At 45.5% G+C, this 13,508-nt stretch overlaps 1 protein-coding gene across 9 annotated transcripts in view; it reads right to left on the bottom strand.

The window, feature by feature from the left end:
* Positions 1–13,508, bottom strand: part of SRGAP2 (SLIT-ROBO Rho GTPase activating protein 2) — a 231,543-nt gene that overhangs the window by 74,418 nt on the left and 143,617 nt on the right. For all 9 annotated transcript variants that reach the window (XM_059146580.1, XM_059146582.1, XM_059146587.1 and 6 more), the window contains one exon: positions 3,864–3,926. In XM_059146580.1, the coding sequence (XP_059002563.1) occupies positions 3,864–3,926 (63 nt within the window). The remainder of the gene's footprint in view (positions 1–3,863; positions 3,927–13,508) is intronic.

Here is a 13,508-nt window from a genome sequence, read left to right as displayed (position 1 = left end):
GGGCCTATGCATTGGGAACACCAGGCTAAGCTGAGAATAGGGGTACTGAACTTAAAATAGGAAGATCAACAGAAAATTCTACACTGAACATTGTGATGGCCCTGGCCTCTTACACAACTCAGGCCCCAGACACAGGCAGGAAGTCAAAAGAGCCTTGTCTGGGGAATCTGACTGTCCAAGATAAAAGACCTAGAACTAGTGACTATCAGGGCTTCCCCAAGGAAACACCAGTCAGATCACCCTACAGTAAAGACCACAGATAGCACAGATCTTTCAACCGGCTTTTCAATGCCTCACTTTAGAATAAGAAAAGGCAGCTAAGGAGTACCAAAAATTTAAGGAAAATATCTACTATGAAAGGCCAAGACCAAAACAAGCAATTAAGAGAGAACAGAAAGTATACAGAAAGAAGAAAACTTCAAAAGCAATCAATAATATTTCCAGAGAGGTCAATGAAAAACAAAAAGACATCATGTCATGAAACAAGAACAGAATACAACCAAAAAGGAACATTTGGGGAACAATAAAAGACCTCTTGGCAATTAAGATTCAATTCAAATCTCTCACTAAGAAGCCTGACTTCATGTAAATACCATCACCTCATACTTTACTTGCTGCTTTACTTTTCTGTCTCTTCTCTTAAAACTAAATGCCTTGAGTTCAGGGACATCTCTTATTTGTGTCTGTATCTCTAGTGCCTAGTACTGGGGACAAACAGGCAAGCAGAGCTGGTTGTCTATTCACTGACACTGTCTCCTGGGAGCAGGTGCCCAGTACCAGTCTGCGGCAGCTGGGCCAGCAGACAGCTAGTGCACCAGATCAAGCAGCCATATATTCAAGGGGAGTACAGAAGCATGAAACTTCTAGGGCAACCACACCCCAGCATTACAACACCTCTCCTTCCTTTCTCAATTCTAGGGCTTATTTGACTCTTCCTACTTAGCCAATCCATGTGGCTTCTGTGCCCCTACAGACCCTCCTTCCTTTGGGTACTTGCTGGACTTTTTCAGATACAAACTGTGAGTACAACTGAGGCAGAGAATTCCAGAGTTCTTCAGGAAGCAGTATGCTCCAACCTCAAAGGCATCCCTGGGTCACCAGTTGGAAAATGAAAACCGCTTATGACCATAGCCTCCCAACTAGCCAGCTCAATATGGGGGGAGACACACATGGAGGAGAAAGCTCACTAGGGCTGCTCTATGAATGGCAGCTGTGGGAAGCAGCCCCTGGCACAGAATGCCAAGTCAGGAAATTCAAAGGTCCTTCAGACAGAAAAGAGGAAGGTACAGAGGGGCAGCTGGCCACTTATGGTATGAGTCTGGGCCTCCTGCCCAAAGGCATCCTTATTTGGGAACACCGAGACTCTGCCCCTTGGATCAACAAGATTCAAAAGTACTTAAATTATCAACCCTTGGGTAATTAGTCTCCCAAAAAGAAATATTTTGAGCATTAGGGGAGATACAAGCCAAGGAGAGCACTGAACATGGTGGGCTCCTTATATCCTTGGTTTCCTTTATCCCATGGCCCACGAGTAACTTCCACTGCCCATGGGGGTCACTGAAGCAAAAGGCCCTCTTGCCTTCCCAAAAAGCAAATAAGGTGAGAGCTCTCTATAAAAAGGTCTCCCTTGTTCTCTTCTTAACTCCTCTGAGAGAGAGAGAGAGAGAAGGAGAACATTCAGCAAGTAGCTTCCCAAAGCCACTATTATATGACTGCCAAGTTCTTCCTTATTGAAACCACTGTCAAATGTCGAGTGACCAACTTTCCTTGCTTACCAAAGGGCTCTCCTAGGTGTAGCACTCAAAGTCTCATGCCCCCAAAACCCTTCAGTTCTAGGCAAATTGGGACAGTCAGAGACCCTAATGCCATGGTGCCTTCCTGAAGCCAGTCCTACACTCATCTCACCCTACAGAAGAAACAACTCAATTCTGTCAACTTTCTAATGGCCTACAGGATCTGCAAACTCACTTGACCCTTAACTACTGTCGGATATTTTAGGAAGTGTGACTGGAGAGACACGAAGTATGTGGAGACCTGAGTCAAATTTGTATTTTGGCCTTGGACAAATTAAACGAGTGTGTATCCAGGGATAAAAGATACAGCACAGGGAACACAGTGGTGTCATAATAGCATTGTATGGAACGAATGGTAGGCGCACTCGTGAGCGCTTGTTGAATTACTGTGTTGTACGCCTGAAACTATCGTAACACTGGGTGTCAACTACATGACAATAAAATGAAGTAGAAATAAAAATAGTGTATATCCATTCACCTCCTGGCAGGAAACTCCATGCCCACCCGATTCTCAGTCTGTACGCCAGCGGGAAGATTCCGCGCTCTGCGTCAGCACGGAAGCACTGGCTGATGTTGGACTGTGTGAAGACTGTAGTCCAACTGGCCAGTTTAGCCTCTTCAAACCAGAGCAACAAGTTCCATAGTTTTCTTCTTCATTCCTGCACAAACTATACCCTTTCACTTATTTCTTTTTAAAAAATCATAGCGTATTGGGAGATCTCGGACACAAGGCAGAGCTAACAGATCCCTGGGCACTGTTCTTTTGTTGTTCCCTCTAGTCCCACTGCAGAAGTGGCAACCTGGTTTTGAGCTGGTTTGGGGTTTGCTGGCTATCCATCCTACTCCTCCCCAGAAAGAGCAAACAGCAGAGGCCCATGATGCTTACGAGAAAATAAAAGGATTCATATAATGACTTCATGTGTCATATTCTATCTTGGTGAATTCTTTGCCAGGAAAAGGGAGTAATAGCTCTTCTTGGTGCCTAGAAGATGCTCTAAAAATAAAATGCAGACGTAAAACATTAAAAAGACAACAGGGCTCAGGAAAATGCATCTAGTCTGTAAATGATTCACATCAACAGGCTTCTATTTTTATAAAAAAGCCTTAACTGCACTTGAAAGAAATGAGAACTTGGGAGTCGAACTAAAGAGTCCCGTCTATCTGCTTGGCTTCAGAGCAGAAGAGTCACAGAGCAGGAAGTCCAAACAAGCTGAGCGTCACTGGAGGCCAGTCTGATGACTACTCTACCCTATTTTCTTGCTTAACAGTTGCTATGACAAAAGAGCCACACCTAGGCTTTTGGATCAAGAACATGGAATTCTCTGATCCCAAATGGCTGTGATGCATGTCACCACTGCCTGTCTTCCTGTGAAGAAAGAAAGGAAGAAAGAGAGAGAGAGGAAGAAAGGGAGGAAACACAGTGAATAAACACGGTAAACAGAGGAAATCAATTTCACCTCCAGGACAGAATGGTACAAACCTAGACAATGACACAAAGGCTGGGCACAGACCCGCTGAAGACGGGGGCCCTGAAAGGCCTTTTAAAAACCCAGGGAGTGGATGCCCAGTCTCTGCCTGAATCAGCCCCTGCGATGAGGGGCATTTTGGACCCTGAACTGCCCTCTAGGGCACCCGCTTTCGTGGCAAACACATAGATGGAGCCAGAAACTGATGCGCAACCCTGAACATGAAGTCCTTCCCGGCAGGCACATACTAATGGCTCGATGCAGGCTGTGTTCCTCGCCATTAGCTTTGGGGTCCCCGGCTTGCTGCTACCGGGGGTCAGTTGTGCTGATGAAGGCCTTGGCCGGTCTCCGGCGGTTATGCCCCCACGAGGTCACGGTTAGTTTGTGTAGCTGATTAGGGAGCTCATTTTGAGATTTTTGGGCTTGGGCTTGTTCAGATTTGAAAATAAGAGTGTGAGGAAAAGAAATGGGTGGAGTCACCCCCAGTGGGGACCAAGCAGTGTCCTCAAGCTCAGCTCCGTGCTGCCGCTGATGGGAACTCAGCTGCAGGCTGCCAAATGCTGCTTTCCCTGCTTGTTAAAGAGCCAGGCACCATCTGACTTACCGAGTAGAGCTCATTCAGGACCTTCATCAGATCATCTTGGAGCTGCTGGCCGACTTCTTTACTCTGCAAGGAAAGAGGAACAGAGGTTAATTGGGAACCAGAAGGGGGAGGAGGGGGCGACAAAGCAAGAACAGCATTATGGGCTCTACAACTTACACAGACTCAATTAAGGCCCATTATTTAATCCAGCAAATCAGATAACCACTCCGATCAGACTCAATTATGGTCAGATTACGCAAAGAGTTTTAATAAAATGAAGTGCGCCCCTTCTATAGCCTAGTTAAGGCAGTCGTGTGGAGGGCAAATGGGTGTAGGATTTGATTTTTCAGTGGGTCCCCGAAGAGCCGGCTTGAAAGCCACATCTGACCTAGCAACTGTTGTTAGACAGAGTAAGTCTTCTGGGACACTTGAACTTGAGCCTTCTTGAGAATTGTGGAAGAAAGATGTGAAATAGGACGCCACAGAAAGAAGGACATAAACATCCAAGGGCTCCGAAGCACCTCACCAAATAGGTATGTCCAAGGAGGAAGGAAGTATAGGTCTTACTTGATTTATTTCTGCCCCAAACTCCCAGCGTAGTGGTACCCCAGTAATAACTGCTTTGGAGATCAGCTCATGGTACCCGATTCGGATAATACATGTGAAGGGGTCTCCAACCTGTCTGTACTAAGTAGTAGTGGTTCTCGGGCATCTAATGACATAGACAAAATAGTAGAAATAAAGAAGGGTGAAGAAGCACGAAGGAGGAAAGAGCCATGCCTTCTGTACCGAGCGTCCTATGCCGAGCCCAAGAGAGCAGGGGATAAAACTAATTGGCATCATTGGGTCATCAAGAGGGGAAGCCCTCTTTTATCTTCTGCCAGTTCCTTCTAGTTCTTTCCTACCCATCAGATACCAACAATGCCCTTCTAACAGCAGGTAGATACTACCCCTGGTGTGGCTCCACTCCCAGGGGAAGAAAGAAAGAGGTCTTGCATGTCCGAAGCATAATCATTTGCAATCTTGCTTTATTCAAGACGTAGGACTTTAAAACTATTTTCTCTGATTCTAAAAGGAATATATGTTTATTGTAATTAATAAGAAGACTGGAAAAAGAAAAACAAAACAAAAAAGCCAAAACTCAAGAAGATGGGCAAAAAGGAAAAGCAACTTTTAATTCCTACCACTAAGAAATCACCACTTGAGACTTTATCTATTTTTCTAGTTTCTTCCATAAGATTTTCATGAAATCGGGGTTGCGTTATATACTCTGCAACTTACTCAAACAAAAGTTTGTGAACAGTTCCCCCCATATTCTTCTTCTAAAACATTATGGAAGATGATATTGCTACAGCTCCTATTCTTGGATATCCATTTTGCTTACAAATTTTTATGATAAAACATGCTCCATTAAATTATTTGTTGCATCACCTATGCACACACCTTTCATCATTTTGTCCCAGAAGTCACATTGCTGAGTCAAAGACTATTCATTCATGCCATTACACTGCCCTTGAGAAAAACTGTACCAATGAAAAACACTACCAGAAGCCTTTTTTCTTGATGATTCAGCAGGTACCTTCTCATGACCTGCGGTCCTTTGACTGTAGTGAGCTTGAACTTTCTCTTTTTTACATGTTCTTTCGGCATTCTCGTGTCTCTTGAATGCTTTGCCTTTTTCTGTTAAGGAATTAATTATGGAACACAACATCTGTGTGACCTTTGTTGTGTGGAGACAGACTCTTCACAGCTGGTGGGGTGGAAGTCGGCGGGAGGAACCTTGAAGAAGCCATCACATGAGTTTCCTATTCTTGGCTCCTCCACCATCAAGAAGATAACTTTGCGATCGATTCCTCTCTCTGGGCCTCTGTTTTCTTTTCCGTAAAATGAAAGGCTAGCGTACTCCAAGGCCCCTCCTAACCTCTGCCATTCCAGGATCCTTCATGATATTTTGCTTGGCCTCTTGAGTCCGTATTAGATGCACCCTCCACCCACTTCTGCGTACGGCTGGTCGGCTTCACTTCCCAAAGCAGAAGATAATGAGCAAGTTCTCCTCGGGGACAGAGATGCTCTACAAAATGGAAGGCTTCAGGGTAGCTTGCCCGTCTTAAATTTACCATTCCCAAATGTCTCTCATTCAATAGCCTCAACCACTGGAAGAGCCACAGAGGAAATGCCTTTCATCTAGACTCTCACATACGGGTTTCTCCTTCCCATCATGGGGGGAGAGCTGAGGTCCATCGAAGCAGAGATCCAAGGAGGTGAAGTGAGGCAAAATGACTCACCAGCCAGCCCCAGAGTCAGCAACAGAGGCCAGGAAGTGACCTCGAGTATCACTTCCAAGTGCCCTGCCCTCCAAACACCCGACCCTCCCTCCAGGTCCCAACTCCCCTGCCAGCCACCCTCCCTCCCTTACCACCTCGTGGTGTTTAAATGGTGGAGGTTGCTGGAAGAAGGCTTCCATTCCTCTACCCTGTTGCTTACCCAGGACTTAAATAACTTAGCCACAGGAGGGGGGGGGGGTAAGGGGAAAGGAGAAGGAGAAAAAGCATAACCAATAAAAAAGCAATTAAGCCCAGGCAGATGTTTCCTTTCGTGTACCGATTAGCTGGAAAAGGACCGACTCAACTATTATCCCTGTTTATTTGAACAGGCTGCTGAAGCGATTCTGACTTACGGCTCCCTGTGGCTGAGGGCTGGGCCGGGGAACACACGAGAAGCTCTCCCAGCTACAGTGGCCCCACCAAGCCCCCAGCAAACAGGAACAACGCTGCCACCAGGAGAGGCAGGAAATGGCCAGTGCCTCCCTCTCCACTCACGGATGCTAAAAGGCCACCGTTCTCTGTTTCAGAAACCTTAACTATGCGCCTCTGGGGGCAAGAGTGGCCCCAGCAGCAAGCCAGGAAGGGCTGTCGGAGCTTGGAAGCTACAAGGGGACCCCACCCAAACACAAAAGGGACATTTAATCCCGGGAACAACAAAACCTGAAGAGGCCGAGTACATGACAATGAAGTCTGCAGGGCCTTTCCGTTCCCTGCTTTAAAAAAAAAAAAAAAAAAAAAAAAAAAAATGCAATGGGTTTTCTAGGCAGGGAAGCATAAGAATTTACAGAGCAGTCTTTGTACGCTATCACACAGCCTGCATCTCTTTTCTTTAAAATTTCTTGGAAGAGAATGAGTCATCTAAACATTGCAGGAAACCAAATAGAAGTCGAGGGAAAAAATTACTTTGGGCAAAGTTTTTTTTCTCTTAAATGTTTGCATAGTAATCTTTGCCTGGAAAAAAAAAAAAAAGATGCCTAAATTTAGAATAGAAATGTGGCACAGTGAACAATGCCGGGTCTCTGGGACAGGCGGGGATCTTTTATTTTGAAGCTCCCCACACCCCTGTGGTCAGAGTGTGTTTGGGGGGGATAGGGAGGTAGGGGGGAGGTGGGGAAAGGTGGGGGAGAGTGGGGGGGGGCACTCCACCAGGCCACTGGGGCGGGCCTGCTCCTAGGGAGGTTGCTACAGCTCCTGCCAGCTGTGCGGTTTACCAAATGGGCAGGGAATCCTCCTCTTCCAACAGATAGCGGCACTGGATGACAGAAATGAAAATGCACAGCCTTGTTTCCCCCAGACCCTAATCTGCCAAAGCCTCCTCCCACAGAGGAAGACCAGAGCCACGTGCTCTAGGCCGCCCGGTACTGGGCTGCCCCTGTTCTCTGGATGGCTCCATCTCCAGAGCTCAGATGGGTTCATGGGTTCATCTATCGGCATTTCCCAAAGAACACGGATTACGAAAGGGTTTTAAAACCAGCCATCATCAGGAAGACCACCTTTTAATTTATCCTCTAGTGCTTTTGCTCAGCACTAGTGGGCTGTTGTTTACACGCATTTGTACTACAAAGCCGTATTATTTGACAGACACAAAATTACCCCGGCTGTATGAAAGGAAGAAGAGAGGAAGGCATGTCTTGGCCATGTGATGAGAGCTAATCTCAGCGCTGTCCCAAGGCTTAGCTTGTCAGCAGGTAGAAACAGTGGTTCATTTAGTTCCCTGCCGATGAGCCCGTGCCAGCAGTTTTCCAAAAAAGAATCCAATTTTCAAGGGCATGTGTCTCCCTCCATCAGCACCAGCACCCCCCAACCCCAAAGACACTCCTGAGACCAACTGTTAAAAATCCAGTTGAAAACTGAATTTGCGGGGCGCCTGGGTGGCTCAGTCGGTTGGGCATCTGCCTTCGGCTCAGGTCGTGGTCCTGGGGTCCTGGGACCAAGCCCCACATTGGACATCCTGCTTGGTGGGGAGTCTGCTTCTCTCTCCCTCTGCCTGCTTCTCCCCCTGCTTGGGTTCACTGTCCCTACTTCTCTCTCTCTCAAATAAATAAATTAAAATTTAAAAATAATAATAAAATAAAATAAAATTGAATTTACACGTAGAGCTTTCTGAGTAAAGGGATGCAAAGCCTCTATGAAGCTCTGGCAGGAGAGGCACCACCAGATGTAGAGTGACAGCTGCAGGGACACTCATTCAGCACTTCAAAGAGACCCCATTTCATGAGCTGGCGCTCTGCCTGCAATGCTTTTTGGTGGGGAGGACAGGAGGAAAAGGAGTGGGTGTTTGGCGGCAGGGCCGGTGCTCCAGGATGGCAGACTCCGTGTCTGGCCCTTCCCCAGCCCACCTCGGCCCATCAGAAGTCGCGAGTGGCGATCCTGGAGGTCAGAGCTCAGACACCACTTCTCCACGTCCCCTCGGCTACGCAGCTCACGTATATGCAGAGGGACTGTCTCTAGTCGGTGTGCACGCATTAGAGTACCACGTGATGGTTCTAGCAAGGCTGTGCTCCAGTTACGACCTCATACTCTGGGGAGCCCAGGCCAGTGGTAAAATACAAATATACTGAATTGCAAGACTTACACAGAAGTGGGCTGGGAGCTGCCGTGAGAGTGACACCTAAAGTGCTTTTAACTTCTAAAGACAGGGGAGACTGGGATTTCAGAATCACACATTTTTCGAACTGCAATCCAATATATTATGGTGTGTCTAAATGAAAGTACTTATTAGGCACACTGCATTCTGCTATTTCCTATTCTTTTCTCTTCTCTCTCTTTTTTTTTTTTAATATTAGTCATAACTCACTAAGTTCATTTTATAACCCATTAATGAATCTTTATGCACAGGTTTAAAAAGACTGGGTATGCTGAAGTTGTGGAATTAATAAAGAAAATAGCGGGCTAGGGACTAGAGCCCACCAACTAAGATGCTAAATGACTTGCGTTCAAGGTGGGGAATCCGATGTCTGGAAGCAGGTTGAACTCCTAGATCTTGGCAAGGGGGAAATGCTGGGTTTCAAGGAGCGAGCAAGGAGTCTGTTGGCAAATATTTACGGAATGCCTATTATGTGTCAAGCACTTGTGGTCTGACTGGGAATATAGCAGAACACGGAAGAGTTTAACATTTACAAGCCACCGAGAAAGATCTACATTACCCTGATGTCCAAGCCTATCAGAACACAATTCTTTTGGGTTCAAAGGCCTTACTAGAAAGGGAACGTCTCAAGCTAGTTTTCTATTTGAGGTCCATCTTTTTTTTTTTTTTTTTTTTTTTTTCCTATTTCAGCTATGAGGATTCTGCACTTTAACTTAACCCCAGAGCAAGTTAGATGGGGAACCCAGCATGCCCATAAACAGAAATCCGACTTCAAAAAAATCTAAGCATTCTACAACATATCCTTTTTCTTTGAATTTGCCTTTCTAAATGAGGATAGAAATTTCAGGTTATAATGACATTGCTTCAGTATCAGCGACTCCCCAAGCAGGCATGTTTCACTTTTAAAGAACCTCTTGAGCTTGTCAGCACTGTAAAAACTAATCTCACCAGTAGCTCCTTCACTCAGAAGTGAATGCGTGTAGTTAAGCACTCCCGGTGACAGGAGTCATAACTTAAAAGAAAATGTCCAAAACCGGTTACAGTCTGAGACCCAAAATACCTGTCTCGGAATTCACCTTCTAACGCAACAGGTTTCTTAATGAGATCCTTGTTTAATTATCTGAATTTCTTAGCCTAAACAACAGAACAGATTATAACTTTTATTTTTTCTAATTTTATTTATTATTTGAAAGAGAAAGAGAGAATGAGTAGGAAGAAGGGCAGGGGGAGAAGCAGACTCCCCATGGAGCAGGGAGCCCTATGTAGGGCTCGATCCCTAGACCCTGACATCATGACCTGAGCTGAACACAGACACTTAATTGACAAGCCACCCAGGCACCCAGATTTTAACTTTTAAAGCCCCCTTCTTTCTCCAACAGTGCCCAGCCCACGGCTTTGTGCACAGGAACTGGGAAGTAATCAGTTGTTGAATCAATTAGATCAAATTTTAGTTTAGACTTAAACACTGTGCTTTCACCTAACCACAAGAATAAAATAACATAGTTGCCTTTTCTGCATACAAATTATTCAAAGTGGAAACTGCATCAGAAGTTGCCCACATAAACTCCCTCAGGAGTTTATCTGTGGCTCACAGATGAGCCACAAAAGGTGAAATGACTTTTCCAGGGTCATGCAGCTCTTCAGCACCCTGCCTGGGACCACTGCAGTCCTGGAGGTGGGCAAAGAGACATCCAGGCTCGGGATGGAGCAGGGTTTGAATCCTGCTTCCACTACCTGATCACAGGACCTCGGTAAATTACTTAACTGCTCCATATCTTAGTGTCCACATCTGCAAAATAGGGTTAGTAAGGAGATAATACTCCATGTAAAGTCCTTGAAACAGAATGTGGCACCGAGTATGTTCAGTAACGGTTCGGTATTACGATATTAGAATCTAGACCTCTCTAACACCCACCTGAGCGCTCTCTCCACCACACTGTGCTCCTCCTTCTGGGCCCTCACAATACAATAACAATTGTGTTAGGTGGAACTGGGAAGGTCCCAGAAGCCAATCACCAGGCAGGACTGTAGCTAACTTCCTCCGATGGAAGGGCTCTATCAACCCACGGGGAAGAAGAATCTTTGCTTTTCCCTATGCCCCCTGCTGCACAATCCATTCTCCTCCTCAGTTTCAGTAAGAACCAAAGTAACAATGACTCCTTAAGAAATATGCACTTTTCCCAAGGAGGGGGGAGTAGGTGTTTAGCAGAAAGGAGGAAACTGGGAGCGGAGGGAGGTAATGTAGAAGGAAAATAAGGAGGATAGAATTACGTTCTATCCCTTCAGGAAGATTAAACAGAAAAAAAATCCTTCTCAACTGCACAACTGGGACTTCGTTCAATGGGTATCATAATTAAATGTCCAAAGGTAGGAGCTCCCTACTGCCTAGGTCAGAAAAATCAAAGACTGTCCATTACCAAGTTCTGGTTTAATGAAATCCAGGGGCTTTCTCCTCTAGGGCACTTGTTTCTGAAAGCCATTTCCTTAAGGCTTTTCCACCCAAAAGTTCCGAAACGTATGACTCGCCAGACTTAATAACCGCAGTAATACTAGTGGCCCTGGGAGAAAATCCATTCTCTGGCATGACAGTGAACTCTGCGGATTCAGCTCCTACCTTCCTCAGATGCTTGATCTGCTCTGTTACAAGGAACCGAACCTCCTGCCATGGAAACACATAATTCAGACAAGACTGAATCCCACTGGACTGGGGCAGGGCCAGAGATGGGGCTAGGGGCCAGGAAGAAGCTGAAGGCCCCCTGCTCTCCTAGGACCTCGGATGGCACAGACTTATAACAACCTGAATGTTCCTCTATGGTTGTTTCCATCTCTGAGAAGGTCCCCTTCTCATACTAAGAAAATAAGCTGAAAGCAACATCCCTTAAAAGGGAAGAGACTACCAAGTCTGAGGCTTCATTTCTTAAATCACCACTGTGATCCTTTTCTTGGCACCTTTCCACCTTTAACTCTTCTGGATAAAGATGTTAGCAGGAGTGTAATAATGTCTTCAGGCTCTGATCTCCAGTGCCAAAGCATTTCTTGAGGTCATACTGAAGATCTCCATGGCAGGACACTAAAGGCATAGAAATGGTATCTAGGTAACTGTAGTGCCCTGGAGAGACCAGGACACAGGGGACAAAAGACACAAAGGCAAACAGGCAACATGAGAGTACAAATCTCTCAGCAACTGTAAAATGAACGCTGCAGAAAAAACAATCAATGGCTTGGAACTGGGCAAGGAGGAGGGAGAGAGGGAGGAAAGGCAGAATGATAAGGTGCTTGCAAACATATGTCCTCCCACAATAAGGAATTCCAGGAGCTGGGGGATGGGAAGAAGGCCTGCGTGGCTCCCAGATGGCTGGGGAAAGGCAGGGAGAAGAGGAGTTAATAGAGCTCATCTGAAAGTTGGCAGCGTGAACACAGAGAGGAGGGCGGCCTGGTAGGAAGTAAAAGTCAGCAGCGCCCGTACAGGAAATGCCTGGGGCACTGGGAAAATCGCTGATTAAATACTTTGAGAAAGAGGAACCCAGCAGCCAAGCCAATTCATTGAAGGATCTGTGTCGTTTTAGTGCTTCTGGAGTTGCCTCAGATCCCACCATGGAGCGAGGAGAAAAGGCTCCTGGAGGTCCAAGTGTGGAGAGACCATTTTCTTGGCACTCCAGGTGCCCGAGCTGGACCCGTGAGTCACCTAAGGCCAACCCTAGGAGACAAGTAGAGCTCTTTGTTGGCAGAGAACTAGAACGCACTTCCCTGGAGCTGGGGTGGAGACCTGGGTTGGGACAACTCTCTTCTGATACAGAGGAGGGGGTGTGCGATCTTTTTGTCTTCATCAGCACTCCGTCCCCACTGCCACTCCCATCCGGCCTGGTCCTTAGACTCTTAAAAAAAAAACCTGTATCCTTGGAAGAGGGCACCTTCCCTCTTGCCAGTACCTCAGTACCGATGAAAAATCATTGAACTCTAAGAAGGAAAATGTCCAGAGTTTGGAAATCGGCAATTTCCAATCTCCAGCTCTGATTTTTTCACCAAGTGCTTCAATGTTTCTCTTTGATTCAGGCTTTACAAAAGCTCCAGGTACGCTTGAAAAGAATGTGTGTCTGCCTACAGTTAGGCACCATGCCCATATATGCCATTTAGGCAGTTTAACTGGTTTTCAACTCTCGACATCTTTACTGAATTGTTTTTGGTCTAATTGTTTAATCACTCATCAAGACATGTGTATTATTGAATCTCCCATTGGGGTTGATGTTTGTCTGTTCCTTCTTTTAATAGTCTGTTTTTGACTTAATGTATTTTACGGTTACGTTATTAAGTATATACTACTTCCTGGTAACTTTAAATCTCCAATTATTATAAAATGTCTCCCTTTATCTCTAATAATAATTTTTTAATTAAAATCTAGTTGGTCTGATCTTATCGAGCTTTCTTTTCCCATCATTCTGCTTTAAATCCTTCTACATGCTTATACTTAAGTCATGTGTCTTCTCTTGTAAGCAACATACACTTTGGTTTTTCTTAAAATCTGTTTGACAATCTACCTTTTAATTTTACAGGAGTTGATTTATCCTTATAATTAATTGCTGATACATTCAAATCCACCAAACGGCTATATTCCATTTGTTCTAACTGCCCCTAGAGCCTCCTTTCCTCTTATTTATTATTTTCTTTTTCTCTTCCATTTTTAAAAAATACAGTCACTCTTCTGGCATATTCTGTGTGTTTGGTGAAATCCACCACAGTTAAGACACAGGACAGTTC

Source organism: Mustela lutreola, chromosome 14, assembly GCF_030435805.1.
Source record: "Mustela lutreola isolate mMusLut2 chromosome 14, mMusLut2.pri, whole genome shotgun sequence".
Classification (NCBI taxonomy): Eukaryota; Metazoa; Chordata; class Mammalia; order Carnivora; family Mustelidae; genus Mustela; species Mustela lutreola.
The sequence above is the reverse complement of the archived record's forward strand: the minus strand, read 5'-3'. Positions and strand labels throughout refer to the sequence as shown.